Source organism: Columba livia, chromosome 2 (assembly GCF_036013475.1).
Source record: "Columba livia isolate bColLiv1 breed racing homer chromosome 2, bColLiv1.pat.W.v2, whole genome shotgun sequence".
Classification (NCBI taxonomy): Eukaryota; Metazoa; Chordata; class Aves; order Columbiformes; family Columbidae; genus Columba; species Columba livia.
The window spans coordinates 129,402,818-129,425,070 of NC_088603.1; the positions used below are offsets into that span (position 1 = coordinate 129,402,818).

Genomic DNA, 22,253 nt, shown 5'->3' on the forward strand with positions numbered 1-22,253 from the left:
GCTGGCTTGAATTCAGCCCAAATGAATGGAGGGAGGGCTGGGCAATGTCACATGTAAAACGTTGATAAATTCAGCAGAGCAGAGCTATGGTTGTGGTTTTAGTAATGTTTGGCAGCCCTGTCTGCCATCTTGGCAGACTGAACTGGGACTAAATAGAACTAGAAATCAAAGGTTTAGGATTATAGCCATAAAAAAATGGATGGGATATAACACAGGGTGCTTAAAGAGGCACAGGGTTCTGAGAGATCATTTCTGCCTGACTTATACATGGTAGTTTAAGAGGTTATCAACCCAGGTGTCTGCAGCATCCTTCTGATAGATACAGTGCCCCAGCAATAGCACATGGAACAGTACAGCTGCCTCATGGCTGGGTCAATGTGCAGCAAGGTGTGTAAGAGTTCTGGCTTTCAGACAGTCAGTGGGCACCTGACTTGATTGCCAAGTTGGATTTCCCAAGAAAGAAATGCCTTACTCCTAGTGATGCACATATATGTTTCTAAATAATTCCTTAATTCAAAATGACATATGTAGGCCCTGTTGCCCTGTTTTGGCTGCATCTAAAGTTGGTTATGCCAGCTGGAATAATGGCTCTCCTTAACTGCACTTGAGAATGCTTTACGGAAAAAAATAACACATTTGCTAAAGTTTAAAAATAAAGCTTGTCACAGAAGAGAGAGAAGAATTGAAATGGAAGGGATTGTTGACACTGCCTGTTGAGACTTACAAGATGCCTGCTTTAACTTTCAGCCTCTGATGGCAACTGCATTTTGGTGATGTCTGATCAGCATTTTAAATGCTAGTAAGCAGCTTCTCTAGCAAGGAATAAATCAAAAATCTTACCTGGATTAATTTTTAAGTTCCATTTGGCTGCCTTACAATACTTGTTATTTTTGCTTGGATTTACTACCAGTAACATGGAAGTACCATGGCTGCATAGGAAAGCAAACTATAAGGTGGGTTGGACTAGATGATCTCCAGAGGTCACTGCCAACCCCAGCCATTCTGTGATTCTGTCTAAAAGTGAGGGATAAGACTGCATGCTTTGCATAATCAAAAAAAATATCCTGAAATACACGGTGTTTCAAAAAGATGGACCCAATTTCACTAGTTACAGTGATTCCAAATTGGGTCCATCTTTTGAAACACCCTCTATAATGTTTACTATTGGGATGATTTCTTTCTTGATCTTTCTTTCATCTTTCTTGATTCACTTTCACTACCAACGCTGCATTTTCTCCGCCTCCCCCCTTGAAAACACGTTTACTTTGCTGAAGTTTCTCCAGCTTAGACTTCGGACTTCTGGGGCTCCCAAGCTGTTGTTAACATTGCTGTTTCTGCAAGTACTACTCCTGGTAGCCTTTTCTCTCCTACTGCACTGGAGGCAACACTGAAACTACCATGTGCCAACAGTTTCTCACCCATTAGATCCATGAACATCATGGAGAATTATGTCTACATGTATTTATTTTTTGGAGTTGTTGTGATTTGACCTGGCAGCCTGCTGTCCTTCAAACCATGTCCTACCAACATGACCTAAAAATATAATACAATATCATATTTTGTGCTATCTTTATGTTATTGCCATAATCTGACAAAGTCACATAATCATTCAGCGATGCAGAAGTCAGAATATGCAAATCTTTCACCTAGAAGTAACTTTAAAAGGTAGAATCAGTGAATACAAGAAGGTTTTCAGGCAGTCTTAAATGCAACCTATTCTTGCTAAGCAGAGATAAGCACCTATAACAGGCAATCACTGGTGGAAATTGCTTACTAAGTGTCTTGTGTAGAACAACCCCAGACAAATCTTTGTGTTTCAACTGCTTTCTTTATCTTTGCTCAGAAAGCAGTGTTGTGCAGGATCACAAACAATTTCCAAGTAGTTATGCTACAATACCCATCTACCATCTCTAAAATATCTGCCAGTGCTTTATTTTCCTGGTTTTGACATCAATGAAAATGACAGGGCCTTCTCAAAACCCACATCAAACACTTCCTGTAATGGACTAGACAAAGATCAAGAGTGCTGAGTTATTTATTTACCAGCCACACATACAGGGACATGCACACACTTTGGCCAAATCCAAGGCTAGTTCTCTCATGCCTCTATGCTTACCCTGCTCTGCTGTTTACACAGCACAAGAGAGCTATTGGGGTGGCTTGTGAACGGCCTACTTTCCTGCTAGTCTCTACATTTCACAGGTATTAGCTGAAAAGTATACGGCATTATGTTATCTCACAATGTTGTAGAAACTTCTTGAAAAAATTAAAACATCTACTCAAGCTCATGGACAGAAATGATAACATAAAAGAAAACAGACTTCCACCAAGCAATCCAAATCTCACGCAACATCACAAACTCATCAGTCTAGCAGTAGGCTGATAAAACACAAATATTATATTAATGCAGTTCCTATCTGTATGAAACCCAGACTGCCTCTTCTCTCCCTTCCTATCAGTCCCTCCAAACCTGAAATAAGCGTTTTTCTATTATTATCACACCTGAATACTTAAACAGTATTTTTGTATTCCCTGATAAATAGTTAAGGATAAAACGATCCCTAAAAGTAGGATTTTCTTCTTCAAAAGGTTTCTAAGTGCATCATTATTGAGCAGACATCTACACATGGAAGGATCTGAAGGCAGGAAAGAATAGACTAATGAATCTCAAAAACTGCCTGCAGTCTGCACTAAATAAGAACAATGTATTTATTCTGACTGTAAATCCAATCTTTACTCCATTTCTGTGACTACTTTAGTAGGTGACTAAAGCAGCTGTGACACTTATAAAACAGGGTAGAAAATTCACAATTATATCTCCATAGTAGATTGCAGTATGTAGGCCCTTATACTTTTGGATTCATTACCACCAGAAAAAAATTAACAGATTTATTCTTCCTGACAAACTGCTCTATGAGTGTTATGCAGCTCTACCACCTCACTGGGACATCAGCTTACAGACATGGAAGTTGCTCAGGACCAGTTGTCTTAATTAAGGCTTTCTTTACCTATCAAACTCTGTTGGTGAATTCTAACAGGACTTCAAAATAATTGATAAGATTATGTGGTGTTGGCATACGACTCCTGTATATAGGACAGGATTCATTTTTCCAGGCTAGGTATAATAATACACACACATTGTATTTAATGTGAAGGCTCCCAGCTTCACATACTATAATCTACATGAATACTTCTGAGTCTGCAGGCTGTTTAGTGTGAGATAACTGAGAAGGTAAGTTTTTAGCTTTTTCACAGAAAATGTAGAGCTTACTTTACTTCAGCCAAGCTGGACTGGAGCATGAGAGAGGCTGAAGCCTAGCATCAATGTATATTTTACTGCTATTATTAAGAATGGTACATGAACCTCTGATCATGGGAACCTTTTTCTGGAAACTGGGAAAAAAAATCCACTGGAAAATTTAGCAAATGTTAACTGCAGCAGTAGTGTTCTTTAAGCTCCTTTATATCTATCACAAAGGATGGGCAGAAGTGAAAAGCTGTGATACTGTTCTCATCACAACTGCGTATTCTCTGAAGACATGACTTGTAGATATATATATATATATATATATATATATATATATATATATAAAGAGACTGTTCATGTGGCATAATAGCTGTCTTTACCCAGAAGAATCACACTGCTTTACATTTATCCGAGCAAGTCCCCATCTTTCTTGTATGATGATGCCTGAAGTTACAAACAATATTTCAAATTCAGCATCACTGGGCTCATGCAGAGAAAGGACCATTACCAGTCTTCTCCATGACGTGCTTCTTCTGTATATGTAGCCTGGAACGGTATCAGCTGCTTCTCCTGCCGTATCCCATTTCACGTGCATGGCTATCATCCTGCTCCATGGGAATTTGGCAACTGACCTCAGCAGAAGCAGGTTCACATCTCATCTCCAACTGGCTGAGTCTGTCAGCCCTTAATGACTTCTCGGAGCACTTCTGAGGAACAAGTCTCTGTCTTCATTTTAAATACTAGGTCTGATAATTCTGAGAACTAGCTTGTATTTGGTGAGCAATCACTGCTGTAAATGGCAGCATTCACAGCTATATGTGGAATGTTACTGAGAACTTTGTTTTCCTCTGTTCTGGATTGTGTTCGCAACATACCACTTCACTATTGCCAACTAATTTAAGTACACTGTTCACCATATTATACAAATATGCAACATATCATCTGTGGTATTTGGCTAGTCATTAGTGAAGACTCAAATAAGATGACTACCAAATTCCTCATAATTTTACTAGCTTTTCTGTCCCTGCTATTTTTCGCTTCCCTTTTCTTTTCTTTTCTTTTCTTTTCTTTTCTTTTCTTTTCTTTTCTTTTCTTTTCTTTTCTTTTCTTTTCTTTTCTTTTCTTTTCTTTTCTTTTCTTTTCTTTTCTTTTCTTTTCTTTTCCCTTCTCATCAACAACCTCCAGGATTCCAATTGGAATCAGACAGGAAAGCTATCTAAACACATGTTTTCAAAGCATTACAGATCAGTAACTATCATGACTTGTCTTTTAGCTAAACAGGAAAATACACTATGTTTGAGAAGTTCATGATCAAAACTGAAACTAGCTTGGCAGTCATGTTTTACATTAAAACCAGAATACTTACGGCTCTTAATATTCATTGTTCATTGTTCTCTTGTTCATTGTCTCACCTCTTGCATACAAGTCATATCTCACACCATAACTTTTAACATAAGCATCACAGTTCCCAGTAAGAGACTGGTAATAGGATGTCAAAGCTGTAGCAGATATGTTGCCTCTTCTTGGGCCACACACGACTATGGAGGAAGCAGTAGGTTTTTCTTCCTTGCATTTGATGGTCTTTTCACAATTTGATAACCCACACTGAGAACAATTTTAAACAAAGTTTCTTATACAAACCAACCCTCAAGCTCCTGGTCCATCTGTCCACATATGCAGGTTTACATATATATTAGAAAGTACTGAAATTAGAGTAGTTGTTATGCTGATACGGATCAAACAGCTTCAGATTTAAACTGCGTCCACTTCCACAAACAACTTAAAGCAATCACAAAATCATATGATTTAGAGATTTTAGGAGGAGGAGAAAAACATCATTCATAGCTGTCAGCTACTTTTCAATACAAGGGTATTGCTCTTTGGTAAATTTAATAACAGTGAAAATTTTTGCCAAAGATCTCTAACTTTTGGGTCTTTTAAAATCCTTATTTGTCAAAGAAACAATGTCTTCACTGTTCTTCTTTGAATGCCTTTCCACTCTTCCAAGTAAAAAGAAAAAGCAGACCCTAAGATCTGTACTGAGGGCTTAGGTTCTAGATGTCAGCACTTCTTATGCCTGTGGAATATGTGTCAATAAGGTTCAACACTGGGAAGACATGAAATACATATATATGTCACCATATAACTGAAATTACATCTGAATGATTTAGATGGGCAAAGTAACATGGAAATCACTAGACAGTTTTAGACTCCACTGATTCTAGACACAGATTTATTACACATTACTGCTTTACTTAAACTCTAGGTATTTTAAAGGGATTCATCATTATGTGACAGTGATAGACTTAATTTTTTCTACTAATTGCCTTTATCCCCTTGTGTTTGTAGAAAAAACACTCAAAATTATGAACCTGAAAAGATGCAAAAGCAGGAGTAAAATTTACTGCTTTTGAAACACATGGTTTTATGAATTTTCTTGGAGGGTAGAAGGTTAATCCTGAATTTTTCAGTATTGAGTAACAGTATTCATGAAAACATGGCAGAATTCATTAAGCTGCATCACACTTCTAGCAAAATTAATTCCTTATATCTAGCAATGGAATCAATTAAGAAACTTCAGAGTCTGAAGTGGGCTAAAAGAACCTACTGCTGCACTGGAAATGCCAGAACTAAAATCCCACAGCAATTCATTTAATTCTGCTTAGTCTTCCATCCTATTCTGGCTTCTCTCTCAAAATATTCTTGACCTTTTGTATTTTAAGAGAAACCTCTCATCATGCCATTTACCACTCTGACCTTACATGGTGTCATTTCTCCACCTTCACCTCTGCACTCAAGTTTTCATTTCTAAATTCTAAGTTTCCAATATGCATTTATGGTTCCTCTTCTTCAAATCCATATTTTTCATAGTCTGGCAACTGTCTTTGTCAAAGACACCTTCTGTCCTTCCTCTGATACTTTTTGAGGAGCCTCTGCTGATTTCTTAGTCATATCTCAGTATCAGACACCATTAGCCATTCTCCTCTTCTGGAACTCTCCTCCTCTGTTAACTTCTGTGATTTATCCTTTTATTTCCCCCTTATTTTTCTTTCACTTTTAAACTATACTTTAAAGGAAGATCATATCAGATTACTCTGTTCTTGGTCACTTTCTCTTTTCACAATCTTCATTCTATTTAACCTCACCATACAAAAAAATTCAACTACCAATTCTGTGCTGGCTGCGTTTCAGTTCCAGATTTGACTCCTGCTCAGATTATGATCTGAGTAAAAAACTGTTACAAGACTAATAGGTAGAAATTTTCACCTCTTCCAAATTCCCAGCATGATCTACATCATCCTGAACAATACTACATTACTTAAGTGTATAATCTGCAAAACATCTTTCTTTTTTCAGTTCTCTGTCTACATTCTCTCTACTTCTATGAAAGTCTTAAGTCTTTATTTGAATATTATTCAGACTTTATTTGAATAAAGTGATGTGTATATTAGCCATCTATTTCTCTGGCCTTGACAAACGTAGAATGCTGCAGCAGAGATTATTTTTCTCTAATATTCTACTCTTCCCTCTGAAATTCATCTCTCATCCCCATTACCTATATAAACAACAGCAAAAACAGCCCACAACAGGTGTCAGCTGCTCATGGTCAAGTAGTGCAAGGCACTCCAACTAGCAAAACTGTAGAAATGTGGTAATGTAACCCACATAGCATGTCAGAAAAACAGCATGAGAAACCTAACCTTTTTCAACATACCTTGAACCTTCACTAGTATAATAAAATCCTTTCAAAATAAATCACCACACTCTAGTGAAAATTAGCACTGTAAGGAACGTTCTCACAGTACAGACCTTGTTAGCTGAATTCCAACATGTAACAAATATTTATGATGCAGTTATAAATAGGATTTATAATGGAAATGTTGACACTGTGATAATACTCCCATGTGATAGTCTACTCCATCTTGTCCTTGGCTGATGGACACCACAACAGACCAATATAGAAATTTATTGGTGCAGGCCAACAGTGGTCAGGTTCTGTGTCCTGGAAGGAATGGTTCTTTTTGGCAGCAAATGAATAATTGTGTACAGGAGAGAGGAGGCAACTAATACTCTAAGGTAGCACTGATCTCTTTCTCCAGATTATTCTTGTAATTAACACTGCCGTGGTGGCACTCAGATACCTAAGCAAGAATTCAAGAAGCAGCTTCAAGGCAGCAATGTAGCCAAGACAACACCAAAGCTAGTCCAGGCTAGTTGCCTGGCTATCTGGCTAGCTTCATAGTCAGATCCTGTAGCCTTTACTAGGCAACCAGAAGTTTTATCTAGATGCAAATTAACTAGCTCAGTACTTAATGAAGGCTTGTGAAATACACAGTGACTGCAGCAGCTTTCTCTCTCTCCAGGAAACTGTTCTCGGTTGTTAGTTTTAAAAAGTTAATTTACTCAGAACTAATTACTTGCCCTTTTTTTTTTTTTTTTCCCTAAAGCAAATAATTTGATTATGTGACTTCAAATTATCTTTCCTTTAATGCACCTTCTTTTTTTGATTATTAGATACAACAGAAGTGCCTTGGGATAATTCTATATGCCCTGGCTTCTCCAAAGTTGCATAGAAATAGGATGGAAGCAATAAATTGTAGAGGAAAGATGCCATAGAAAGAATCTAGACAACAGTTGTGTGAGGATGATCAAGCCGTATGCTGAATGGTTTCAGAAAATGAACAGGCTCTTGTATGACTAAGAATAACTAGTGAGCTTCCGTATGCTTTAAGGCACAAACTGATGGCATGGCTGGTAACTCTAATCAGGCAAAATGTTCATCGTAATTGGCTTTTTAAATAAAAATATCTGGTGTGGTCCGCATGCACTTAGCCAGTACATTCCAGTTAATTAGCATCAGGCAGAAATCTCACATTCCTGTCCATATGGAATCTGCATTTTGTGAACTGGAGTAGGTGGAGATGGCAGAGAGGAGGAAGATGGGAAGGATGTGTTTTCTTCCGTGGCTACAGACATCCACCACTGGTCAAAAGATAATGGAAAACAGGAATGCCCTTTAAGGCATTAGATGCCATTATAAATTGCCTTATTGTAAGTTTAAAATGCTTATTTCTGAAATAAGTGATGTTCAGCATCTGAATACTGATGCTGTAACAGTAACTAAACATAAAAAAATGCTGGTAAAAAAATATGACAAATTCTTATTATTTTCATTAGAAAATCTTTGTTCTCTGCTCACATATTTCACCTAAACAAATTCTGCCAATCTCTCTAAAGAGTGTCAGTTGATAAACTGCTTCTTGATTTCCCTCTTGCCTTGTTTAGGAGGTCAAAGGCTGGCTGAATTGTTCTGGTGAGCCATGTATGTTTGTCTGGCAGCTGGCTGACCTGACAAATGATCTCCGTAAACCAATTCAGATCTGAATTTCTAGACCTCAATTGCTCCATAGTAAAGTGCTCAAACTGCTCTTACCCTGCAGCAAAGTAGTTTTGCCCCTCTTTCAGTTAATCAAATGTTACTTATTCAAACTGAATGAAAGAGCAGTATTAGTTTGCTGCAGGATACATATGCACACAGACAATTATGGTATGGCTGTCCAGTCTGTGAAAGTTCATACTTCAGCTTACCTCCTCATAGTTTACAAGACTATATCCTAGAAATGGCGTGTAGAATTTAGAATGTCAAAGCATCCTTTAATCTTTTGCAAGCATAGAACAATATTCTTCCTTTTTCCTGGGAGGCAAAAGCTTTTCTTTTCTGTTACACCTTTGATATAGCACTCCATTAGTCATTTGCTCTTCTCTAGGTTTTAGCAAGAGACACAAAACAGTATTTATTGTTTTTCTCTAAGCAAATACAATCTTAAACTGTCCCTGGATGACTCCTTTGAATGAATATATGACTCAGGTTCCATTTGTTTCCTGTCCTGGTATGCTCTCTTCTGACACATCTACAAGTTTAGTGATGCCTGGAGGAACCAAACAGGTTAGAGCTGGGATTTCTCTAAATTTGTTTTACTTTCTGATAAAAAGGACTATAAAGTATGGCCTCCATAGAGACTGAAATATTTGTTAAATCTACAACATGTATAGCATGGTGGGTAGGGCTCTGCAAAGATACACCGTCCTCATAGATACTAATTATTAGCCAAATCTCTGTTACAGCAGAAGTAAAAGCAGAGCCTTGCCCGAGACTAGTGTGAGCAAGCTTAGAAGAAACAGCTCCCTGTAATCTTTTAAGTCCTTACACCATGGCACTGGCCTTTCCAATCACACTTGCTTTCCTTATATGCAAATATTAAGGTAATCTGCTACTGGGAAAGCTAAATTTCAAGATTTCTACCATACCTCAATATTCATGATTCAGACTGATGTTATTTTTCTCTTCTGTTGAACATTACTTTGTTTCCCACCACTTTGTTCTGCTTTCAATCCCCTTTTAAACTACATTACAAAGCTAGAACCTCTTGGCAGCTTCCAATGAATATCTTAATGAACACACAATTGAAATCTGAGAAAAAATCATTGAGAAGTAAGAATTGTCATGTTACAATGAGTGATGAATATTCACTGTAGTTATAAATTGTGTGTAATACTAGGCTATATGGCCCAGAAGGTTGCTTTATAAGAATCTGAAATTTAAGAGCTTTATCAAAAGATTTTCAAATATTTAAAAGGACTTAGGCCACAGGTAATGCAGAGATCACTCATTAAGACAAAAAAAAATGCTTAACTGCTGTTTACAGTGAGGTATTTGTATTTCACTTTTTTCCCCTGTTTCTTTGAAGAGACTTGTTCATATACTACATACATGTATTTGTTGCTGATAGCATGCTTGCCTGCCATACTAAGCAGTTCAAGCGATGAGAGAAAAATTATACTTTCCCACAATAACTTATTTTCAAGACAATTTAGCACAATGGAAAGCATTCTCTTAACTATAATTTCAGAGACTGAGATACAAACTTATCATTACCTTTCAGTAGCACTAACAGAAACTTATAAAGGTACTGTAAAAACACAAAGCTCAAGCAACAGAAGAAAACCAAGATGTTGTTATTAGGAAGCAATAATGGTTACCTTGTTTTCATTTAATCATACAAAAAATGCTATTTGAAAAGCAGATATTTACTGCTTTTTGTGTGAGTGTAAATATTTAAAATGTTTATCTATTTGATTACCATAAATGACAAAAGCTAGTGCTAACATTGTCCAGTGACTCATAGTATGATGCTCGGAAAATATTTAAATAAGCAAGTATGTGTACAAGTGAGTCTCAGGGTTAACTGGTACCGCTCAGAAAAGAATGTATCTGAAAAAGGCAACATGAACACTGAGGATAGAAAAGTATCTCTGACATAATAATATTAGTTGAAAGGATCACCAGGATGTATGAATCTGGTGTTTTGCTGCAGCTTATTTGGGATCATTGAAATTCAGTTAACATCTTGTCATCCTAAAGTTAATTAAGCAATGGGAATAGATCTTTTTTCAACCATGTATAAATATGCTGTATTTGGCCATCTTGAAAATAATGAGGAAATTTAAAATCTAGACTCCAAAAGAGCTATTAATCTTTTGATAGGTAGCTAGCTAACCGATAGACATTTCCACACACAGAACAGAGTAACTAGACTTTAAGAAATGTTTTGTTACATCACTGCTGCATTTGGGGAAGAGATACAAACTCTACCCTTCCATAACTGGAATAAAGGTTCTAAATGACAGGAAAATAAGAATCCTGGACCTTCTCCCCCCAAATCTCAGGCAAATTTGCCAGCAATGCTACTTCACATCCTGCAGCAGGAAGGAAAAAGACACCTAACAAATTCTTGAACTGGGGGATTTCTTGGTGTCAAATTTCACACCATCAGATGTTTGCATTTTCTCTTAAGTACTCTTGCCATTTCTTTATTTCAAGGGTTTGGCAGCTTCAAAATACTCTTATTCCAAATGCTTTAATTCCCTCTTCTATTCTCTATCAAGCTTTCCTGTGACAGGGTCTCTGTTATTAGTTCTTTGCATGGCTAACCTTATGACTTCTTAACTTAGGACTGGTAAGATGAACTACTACTATAAATTAAGAGTTCATTAGTTGATGGAAGAATGAAATAATGAAGAAAGAAAAAGACTTGGGTATCATAGGAGTAAGTATAGGCCAGTAATATAAGTCCACAGGAGAGGTTGTACTGAGGTCACTCTCAACACTGAAAGGGTACCTATTAATACCATTTTAAAACTAGTAAAGTCTTACTACTGGAAATAGTTCTGCTGAGCACACAGATTGCTCTCTCTACAACTAAATATGTAGGAATAAAGAAAGAAGTGAGTATTCTTTAAGCTGACATTAACAATTTAGTATCAAATTATATATAGTGGCCATCTATACTAAAAATTGAAGGAAACAGGTGGGTTGTTAGAAAGTGTTGAAGAATGTTGTTCTGTGATTTTGTGGGTCATGATATTAGCCTGCAGCCACCATATGGGTACATTTGAGAATAAATGGGTTTGTGTCTGAAACAAGGATGTGCAGAAGATGATGGTAGGTGAAAATGAATCTCAGAGCTATAATCTATATTAGCACACAACTGGAGACAAGTCCTTGAAAAGTAATAACAAGATTTGACTCAACTCATTTGACAGGTGAAAGAAAGGACAAACTTATGAAAAGACATTAACTTGGCAAATGGAGTTCCATTTTATCTATCCAATCTTGAGCTAAAGAGCAGTACACAAAAATATTAACCTCATGGAAAGACACATGAAAAACAAAACCCACTTTGCTTATTTCTTTAGCAGCTTTCCAAACCATGTGAGAGGTGAAAACGGGTTGCAATGTTGATACAGGTGGCATAGACTTAATTCTATGATATCATGAGTATGGGACTATTGTTTCACAGAGCACCACAGGCATAACAGAGCAAGATTCCCTCACAAGTTACGTATGTGTAATGGCAATGCATTCTCCAGAATTCAGGCCTTGGCTAACCAAGACTGTCAAGAATTCCCTTGATCAGTAAAAAAGCTAAGGATCTGTCTCCTAATAAGCACATTACAGAAATAACTCATTTTTTTTGCTGATTTATGTCCTCTGATGTCTATCTTTGACACCATCCTGGAGAAGCTATTACTTTGAGGCAAAATTGCATGCTTGATACTGACTTTTTGATACTTAACCAGTTTTATAGAAAGCAATAGTCACCAAATGATTACAAAATGAAAACAAAATCTCCTTCAGCAATGTACGCTCTTTGTTACCTACACATGTCTACTGTTCCTGTAGGAATGACAACGTTCAAAACAAAATCAACTTTTTAACTTGACAAAGAATCCTCTCACTGCAAGAAAAAAAAAAAACCAAATAGCCATCCCGCCCCCCCCCCCCAATAAATAAATAAATAAATCTCGAATTACCTGGTTGGTAGAAATTTGGTGAAAGTTCTCTGGCAACTGCTCTTGCAATATCACATTCCTGGCGAGCAGCCTGAGCAGCCTGATCCGCAGCATCAGCTTTAGCTCTTGCATGTGCAGTTCTGTACGGAGTAGAAAATAGTTTATATGCAGAGGAGTCTTTTATGAGACGCATCAATAATGTGAGAGCAAAGGACTACTGTCCTCAGCTACCATACACCATACTGCACTCTTATGCCCACTTGCTGTGAGTAACTGCAAATCAGTCAAAGTACTTCAGAATCAACACATTCTTTTTCTCAGTTCTGTAACTGCAAATCAGTGAAACTATTTCAGAATGAACACATTATTCTTCTCAGTTCTTCAGTCCTGCTTATCCTTTTATCACATTTACTTGTAGGTACACAGTTCACAGCCCAAGCTTTTAACTAAAATTTCTAATTTCCATGCTGGAAAGAAATGAGATGGAAACTGTGTTTGATGCTTCAATATGCATTTGTATAAAGGAAGACTTAACAGTTTTAAATTCTTGTAACTCACTGAATTTCAAATCCAAAGCAATCTGAAAAGGCAACTTTTCTGAAGTCAAGACAACAGTTTGGAATATTTCCGCAAAGTCATCTGCCCTCCACTTTCACTTTTTTCCTCCTGCTACTTCCTAAAAAGACTTGAGAACAGCTTGTGCAAGTGCCTCTGATTCCAGCCTGTGTAAATTGATACTTGTGTTACTGCAGGATTGCATCACTGCTTGTCCCATCTTCCCTCCCCACTTCATTTTTTAAACAGTCATCTGTTTAGAAATTCCTGATGGCAGTGATCCCTCTCTGCCTCTATAGCATTAACACATAGCCTAGAGCTATGAAATGGTTCATTAGAAAGGAGGGGAAGGTAAGCATGGCAAACTGGCAGAATTTTTTGAGCCTGTAGAGATATTAATAACATTTCTAATCCAGATGTATTAAATGTCATGATCTCAGGAAATTTCTCATAATGTTCTAGTAGAAAACTGACACTGAAGTAAGAAAAGTTAGCTAAGAGGACAACAGCAACAGCAAATTTTATCTCATGTGCCTGGTGATACTGATCTACAGCAAACAAATAAATGAAAACTTTCAACAGTTTAGCTGTAAAAATTCAGTTTTATTTTTGAGGAATGAAGAAGAGTTCTGTGTTTTAGACAAAGCAAGAATTAAATGTTAGCATTAACCAGAATGAGCACCAAGAGATTAACAGTACAGCAGACTTTGCATTTCTGAGAGGACGTTTAATCCCATAGGGTACTAGTATAAACACAGACATAAAAAAACCCACATAGACAGTTTCATCTGTGGTGCCTGAAGAAGATTTATTTAAGTTACATCCTCCCTAAAATGTGTGTGTGGTAAATATTGAATGTTATTTCAAAGCTTAGCTTGTCATAATTTACTGGAAAAATATCAGCTCACTCTGCCTTCTCACAAGTCCCTCCACGTCTTTGAGAAAAAAAAAAGACAACAAGCAAATAAGCATGATGGGGTAAGAAACTGCTAATCAAAACAAATACACCGTATAATCCCATATGTGTTCTGCACTGTTCATGAATGGTTGTACAGTATGTGCTTGCTTAGTAACAGTAATCAAACCCGTTCTTTCTTTATAATCAATATTTTTGATTAGATGAGCTATTCTTAGCTTCTGCATAATTATGTCTGTGTAACATAAACTTAATGAAGCAATCCTAGCACTGGGACATTGCTTTGTGAGACAATGTAGTCTGCACATAGATAAACTAGACACTGATCATCCTTTTGTGATCATAGAACAGCCAGACTATTCCCATATAAAAATAGTCTAATACTATTGCCACTACTACAATAGATGCTTTAAAAGCTAATATACTAAATGACCAGCAACACGAAAACATACTGCCAGGATAGTACAGCTATTTATTGGTGCTTGTGAATCTTCTATATCATTATATCCAAGAAGCGAATCATACATCCTGCCCAAACATCCAGTATCAATTAGTTAAGGAATTGATGACATGAGTAATAAGATAGTGAAAATTTGTCACATGAAGCTGGGCAGAAGCAAGTCACAGCAGGAAGAAGCCAGTGGAACAGAAGGTAAATTAGCACTGCTTTCCCTGGCTGCCTTCTCACCTTTTTTTTTTTTAAACTCGCACTTCCTGCTATTCTGCCCCTTTTGTACTCACACTCGGGAGTTTCAGCAGAGCAGAACAGGAGCGACTGTTCTGAGGCGAATGCTGCCAAGGCCTGTCTCAGTGACACACTTGAGCAGAGCCTCAGTGCTGCACCGTCACTGTGAGATGGTGCAGCATTGGAACCAAACAGGCACAAGAAGAGCGTTTCTGCTCCTGTGCAGGCCCTCGGCCAACCCAGCAGAACTCTGTGCACGTGGCTGTGCTGAGACACCTCCCTGATGGCCTCCTCAGCAGCATCCACGATGTCTGGCGAATGTGAAAACAATGTGAGAAAGCGGCAGAGCTGATGCACCTGCACAGAGCAGAAGCACCATGCTTCACCCGTGAACACAGGCTCTTCATTATTTGCTCTTTATCACCTTGGCATTTGGATGCTTTACTGGCCAACTTCAGCAATGTGTACTTCATTATCTCAATTTGCAACTGCATATTCAGACATATCTTTCACTTTCTGCATACTTAGTTGTAATTGCCAGATTAAATTTTTCTATTGCTATTTAATTTAATTTTTTTTTTACTCTGATTTCCACACTTGATTTTACTGTATTTTTTTCAAAATACCTGCTTACAGTTACTGCTGCTTGGTACTACATTTTGTTTGTACTTATTTTATTCTGCCTTGCACTGATCCCCACCTTATCACAGCATTATTATCAGAGACTATGGAGGAATATGTTCGTTTGAAATAACAATCTTTATAAGGGAGAGCTATCAAAGCAGGGTAGCCCCACTGAAATATAATCCATTTGCTCCATTTATGCTTTACACAGTTTGGAAAAGCATTCTTTACCTTTTGTTCCTGAAGTAATTTCATCACAGTAAAGTCTCAAAGTTTTCTTTATTATCAGTAATTGTTAATGGAAATTTAAGCTTACAATATATCAAGTCAAAACGACCCACATTTGAATGTCCACCATCTATTTGAGAACTGCTTTTTTTTTACCCCAGAACTCTACATCTTTTGCTGGAACAAGAAATCTTCATGAGAACTTCTGAAAGAGAAAACTTAAAAAATATTTCCTTTCCTCTCCCTCAGCCAAGAAAAAGACTGCCATAGGCTTTGTGTACTGTTCCACACAGTTCTCCAGTAAGGCAAAACAGAAACTATGCAGGGAAGGAGGCAGCAACCCACGGACTGCAAAAGAGTATGGGAAAACCAGCGACCGGCTCTGCAATGCTGCATTCAGGTTCCAACCCACAACAACAAGACTTTAATGATTTTTCTTTTACGTGCACAGGCAGTTCTTTGTAAAAAATAATTCTCAGTAACTGTAACACATAACACTTCCTTTTGAACTGACATGTGTTTTTACCTGTGTATCTACTTGAAAATATCATCCCACCATTACCGTTCAATGTGATGTCTCAAACGTGCTTGGAAGCTTTCAAACAAACATAAAATTAAAGTGTTTAAAACAAAACCTATCCATATTTGAAGGAACAATCTACCACTTAACTAATGAGTCCACAGTGGTGGTAAATCCAATCAAAGACAGAGACAACATTAAGCTGTATCTGTGGCAGGAATCAAACCGCACTTCCATGAAAAAGGAACCCACAGCTACAGCTCATGCAGAGTGTCGATGCCAAGTGACAGTGTGCGGAGTCCCTGTATCTACCCGTCTCTGTTGCCAGTGAGCGAGGGCTGGAAGACCAATGGTTAACTGAAAAACTTTGCTATTGTTAGAAATTTTATTTGGACTTATATCAGGGTCTGATTTTGAAAGAAGCCCAAGCTTTCTAGACTGTGGGGCAACTGATACCACTACTGATAACTTTCTTTTCTGTGTTAGGTTGCATAGGTAAACATATATATCATCTTAGCTACACTCCAAAGATTATAAGCACAGAGTCAGGATTTTTACAAGCAGCCTCCCCTTCCAGCAATACTACAATCAGATTGCTATCTACTTATGTCTGAAAAGTGACTTGAATGAGGACTATTGAGGGCTGAATAGCTTAAACAACATTATCTAGCATTCTGCAGCAACAATGCTTATATGTAAAGCCATGTGTCTGTAAAGCATTATATAATGTTCATCTAAATTTAAACCTAATTTAGAACTGTCTATTACTCTCCAGATTATTTTGTAATTCCGTGGTATCCTTCAATGCACTTGTAATGCTGCCTCATTCAGAATCAACTAAAAATGTAAGCAACATATGTTTACTTTGTTTCATTTTTCAGCTTTTATTAAACACAGTGATTCCAGCATAAAGCTTTCCAAGAGCTTGCTATCTATTTCTTAAAATGATAGAAATTATTTTCTCTGCTTTCTATTTGCCAAATGTATGAAACACAATTATGTTCCTAACAAATTATCCTAAATTAATAATCTTAACAATGTTATTATTAACAGATTTTCATATTATCAAAAAAAGATCAGTAAAGGCTAAACCTACAAGTAGTTCTCAGAGATATATTTAATTAATGACAGCTATCAGGTTTGCTTAAGTAACACTACATATTGTGGGTTTCTATCTGTATCATCCTTTTTGACACTGGAATTCTCTAAAAAACAATCCCATCTTCCAAAATTCTAAAATTCGGTGATTTTTCTAGAAAGGAAAGAATATTCTTCCCCCCCCTCCCCCAGCTATGAAACTTTCAAACATTTTTACATTTCCTTCTATCTTTCAGAGGCTCAATTCTGCACAGCCAAATTCTGATAAAATTGCCACAGAGATCAGTTGCATTTCCAGGAAAAGAAGAGCTAGGAAGGAAGAAGAACATTTTAAGGAATCATTCTTTGGTAGTTTCATTTTCTCCTTGTCCTCATTTTATTTCCATATTCTTCTGATATATCAGTAATGAATGTAAGATAACAATCTAGCATCTATGCATTTTTTTGACACTGTGAGAGATGGGCATTTATCAAATATGCTAGTCATCTTCCTCAGATTCTTTCAGTGATAACACTAGGTGAAAACCAATATTCTGCTACTGTAGGATTAAAAATACAGGTGTGCACAACTATGTAGAGCTACCCCAGAAATCTTGGCTTCAACACTTAGAGTAACTCATTGCTGTAATATTCCTCAGAAGTGAGGGTAGGTCATTGAATACCAGTGAGAAATGGGAGTGTCAGAGAGATACAGGGAGAGGAAAAAGGCTGATGTACAGGTATTGCAATATGAGAGCTTCATGTCAGTGAGGAATTTAAAGTGCTCCTAAACTACAGATTGAATTGACCAATTGAGATATATGACCTTAATCAAGAAGTCTGAACTTAAAGGAAAAAAAAATATCTTCAAAGTGCTTTACTTGAGCAATCTCCTTTGTGCTTTGCTGGATTTCCACCAGTTTCCACCAGTCACTCTCTCTGTGAACTGACTTCACTGAGGACCTGAACTACCTTGGCACTACCAGTAAAGCCTTATTTAGTGAACTAAAACCCGATCTATTATGTACATGCTGCTGGCACATTGATCTGTATCACCTTGCCTAATGTTTTTTGTTTCTGAAAACTCCTCCTCCTTCCCAGCTTAAATCCATTCCTCAGTTTTTTTCAGTCTTAACTCATATTCCAAGAACTGAAAAAATACTAACCTTCAGTTAACAACTCTGGAAAATCTGAGGTAATTGCTTACAATTGGCAAATGGCCAACCTGATTTCAGTACTTGAAAAAATAACCTGGGGGTGATGATTGGTTAGCCAGATGTCAGTCTTGGGCATAAACAACAACATAAATAAACTACATCTGCATCCATAAAGATTTACAGGCTAATAGCATATAATGCCAGACATGATGATTTAACAGAGAGTAGATTTTGCCAAATATTTCATACACATATAAGGATGATGGGTCCTATACCTTATCTAGATTGCATTGATTTAACCTACTTGGATTGCTTTCAAGGTTTCTGATTTTGTACGCTATGGCAACATAATTAAATAGCAGCATAAATTACTTAGAATTAATAAGACACATCAAAATGGACTAAAAGCTAAACACATCTTGAAGCTTAATGCAGAAGACATCAAAGAAAAGGACTGATATCCCTGTTACCTAAGGAACTGTTTTTTGCTCCAGAGTTGCTCAATATTTTACTTTTATAATGTCTCAATACAAGCTAAAACATACTATGGTTGAGTTGGCAAGATTATGCAATTTCTGGATTAAACAAACAAACAAACAACACCCCTAAAAACAAATGCAAAAAGGACACTTTACTGTAACCTAATGTCCAATGCTAACCATTCCAAACCCTGTTGCATTTAACTGCACTGAAATGGAACACTGGAAGCAAAAAATCCAGCCAGAATGGGAGACTGTAATGGAAAGTAGCACAGAAGGAGTATGGGCTAGGCCCACACACTGTGCCAAAAGAGAGGGTTAATGTCGTCTTTATACACGAAGAGATGAAAATTGAGCATAAACAGGAATTTGTTCTTGCTGCTCTACACAATCCAGAATCCATAAAACCACTAATGGAACAATGCCCAGCTCATCTATGTCTCAAGAAGGAAAAAGAAATGTCAGAACCACAGAATAACTGAGGTTCTAAAAAGACAAGTGTTTTAACTTAAAGGTCTTGAGTCTCATATCCACTCATTATTGAAGAAACACTGAGAAGCCATATCATGGTGTATACACAGATATCTGACAGTGGAAAATGGGGAAGACAAACTGGGGAAGACAAGTGTTTCAGATAAAGACGTAACCAGTTCAATGATTAGAAGCTGAATTTGGGCAGAGTCAATCTTGAAACATTTAGGGTATAGTTTACAGAGAAAAAGATGGATCTTTCTAAGTCTTTAAAATTGTATTAGGCAGTGTACTAAAAGTTCTCTTTAATCCATTTTCTGGGAAAAAAAATGACATGGTCTTTTGTTTACAGGAAGTGAGATTAGATGATTTAGGGGTGTTTACATGAGATATTTCAGACATCTGACCTTAGTGCTCTGATCATCTCACTGAAGACACCTCTTTTACTCCATTAAAAATAAGAAACTTGTACTACGTGCAGTTTGGTCCTCTGTTCGACTCCTGCAGTGGTCAGCATTAACGTGCTCTGCTGTCCTACAAATATACGTATAGTCCTATGGCAAACACCAATCTATATGTTTGTTGAGGGATCAGCTGCCTTGTTACGCCAAGATTCAGAACCTGTTTGCATTCTCCTTTAGGCCTCTATGGTCCACATCAATAAAACCAGAACCACTCAGGAACTCAGGGGTGCCAAGGTACATGTTGCTGTAACATACTAGTCACATGCGTACTCAGCAGTTCCGAAAGGTTTTAGGTGACTGAAGGATAGCATGCCAAAAAAGGAGGTATTCCTGAAAATTCACTTTTAGCAATTGAGACAGATTTGTTCAATTTCCCTAGTCTGTCTTTCAGGTCCTCAGTCTTGCTCACCTGTCTGGAAAAAGTCTCAAATGCAGATATTTTAATTTAAAAAATGGTTTTAAATTGCTGTTAAGCATCACTAGAGAAAGTTCCTTCTAGATGGTATTCTCCCTAACCTCATGTCCCACTAGCCTGGAATTATTTATGTGCATGCCAGATAATCTGCCCCTGGATAACAGAGCTGGCTGTTCATGTGATTAATCAATTTTATCCATAATTCTGTCAGGAGTTTGAATGAATGAAGATTTGCTTTCCTATTGATTGTACTCGAACCTAGCACTGGCACAGAAATATTGAAGATGGCACAGTCTTCAATTTCAGCAAGTTAAGCAGCACCATTTCTAGCAGAAAACAAGTTTTCCTGTGAGGAAACTTACACTGGGCAAAATACACTTCTGTATACTATGCTCATAGAGTTTTTTCCCCATTTTTGCCAGTGATTCGCTGCCAGTATCTTTTCATGTCACTAAGTGCCATGTACTTTTAGAGGAAAGGGTAAATCTTCATGTGCATTTGTCTATCCTACTTGATAGGATAGACTATATCCTATCCTACTTTATAGAATAGACTATATCTTATCCTATTTTCTTACCGAGTCTCTGTAGTGACCAATATTTTTTTGCAGCTTCTTGGCCCCATAATGTTAATTCCTGCAGACAGGAGGTTTTTTGGAAAGAGGTGAAGAAATAACTGCAAACAACGTTGTTTCCAATCACCAAAGCCAATTACATTGGTTGACTGGAGAGTGCTTCTGAATCTAGCTGGAGGCATAAAAAATTAGATGCACGCCTGAGCTTCAGCTGTGCTTGATGACATAGTTAAGTGAATAAAAAAAAAAAAAAAAGAAAAAGCAGATCCCTTCATCACAAAACATAAGCTTCAAGGAAAGAGAATGCCATGTAAAAAGGATTCGGCACAGAGAAGGCGAGCCTGCTCAAGGAATGGGAACATGTGGACTCCTGTGATAATTTGCCTAGAGAATTTCTAAGGGATGTTTAGTGCATTGCACTTCCTCTCTGCCACACTTTTTAAAATCATTCTGTATATGGGACAAATGAAATAAAACAGTATGTATGACAACTGCTATCATCAGCCCCAGTATCTGGCAGCTATTCTAGACTCCACATCTAAGGAAGCAACAAAAATCATCACGCAGGGATACAGCTAGATGAAAAATAAGAACAGCTTACAGCAAGAAACTAGGAATTATTTTTGTATCAAAATGGATTTTTTTCCTGATTTTAAATACTATCTTAACATTTTTTGGTGTTCTGCTGATTTTTACCACTTTCAATTACTTGTAAAAATACAAAAAACCCCCTAGAAAATATTAAATCAAATGCCAGTTTTTAGAAAACAGTACATTTTAAATTATGTTTTTGTTAGGATAATTCTAGTTAGAAAACTTGGAAGCTCTATTAGTCAGTAAACTTATTCAGGAAAACTACGTAAAACATCATATTTGACAAAGTCTGTATTTCTTAATGTCTCTATACAGAGTTGACGTGGTGTCTTAAGGATAATATTTTTTTTAAATTTTAGGGCAAAAAAGTCCACAGTGTTACATATCTTTTAGCAAATAATAAAACGGTATTTGTAGGGCAAAATATATAATAAAAAAACAGTATCTGATCTCTCTTCACATCATAATATATATCACTTGCAACACACTGGCTGCATGAAATTTACATTACTGTTAATTACAGGAAAAATGTGAAAATTTATCTAAAACTCTGTGAGTTTTGCTGGCTTCAAAAAATGTAAGATAAACTCCCCAATCATAAAAACTTATAAGACTATGATTATTGCTTTTCCTAAGCGACTTTGGCAGTCAGTAACTTATTACAGTTCTAGTATCTGAATCCAAAGACTTTATTACTGTACTTCATGGACTCAAATATACTAAGAAAAAAGCCACAACTGCAGACGAAGTGGCTTGGCGCTTATTTGTCTCTTCTAAAAGCTGTAACACACGCATTAATTTCTGCCATTTTCTCATAATAATAATCATAGTATGGAATTGAAATCTCCATAACAAATGAAAACAGAAAGAATGCACTGACCATGGAATAAAGT

The 22,253-nt window shown here is 36.9% G+C and overlaps 1 protein-coding gene across 4 annotated transcripts in view; it reads right to left on the bottom strand.

Annotated features, from left to right (window-relative positions):
- The window catches only part of JPH1 (junctophilin 1), an 84,258-nt gene that overhangs the window by 18,578 nt on the left and 43,427 nt on the right, over nt 1-22,253 (bottom strand). For all 4 annotated transcript variants that reach the window (XM_065053829.1, XM_065053827.1, XM_065053825.1 and 1 more), the window contains exon 3: nt 12,623-12,741. In XM_065053829.1, coding sequence (XP_064909901.1) covers nt 12,623-12,741 — 119 coding nt within the window. The remainder of the gene's footprint in view (nt 1-12,622; nt 12,742-22,253) is intronic.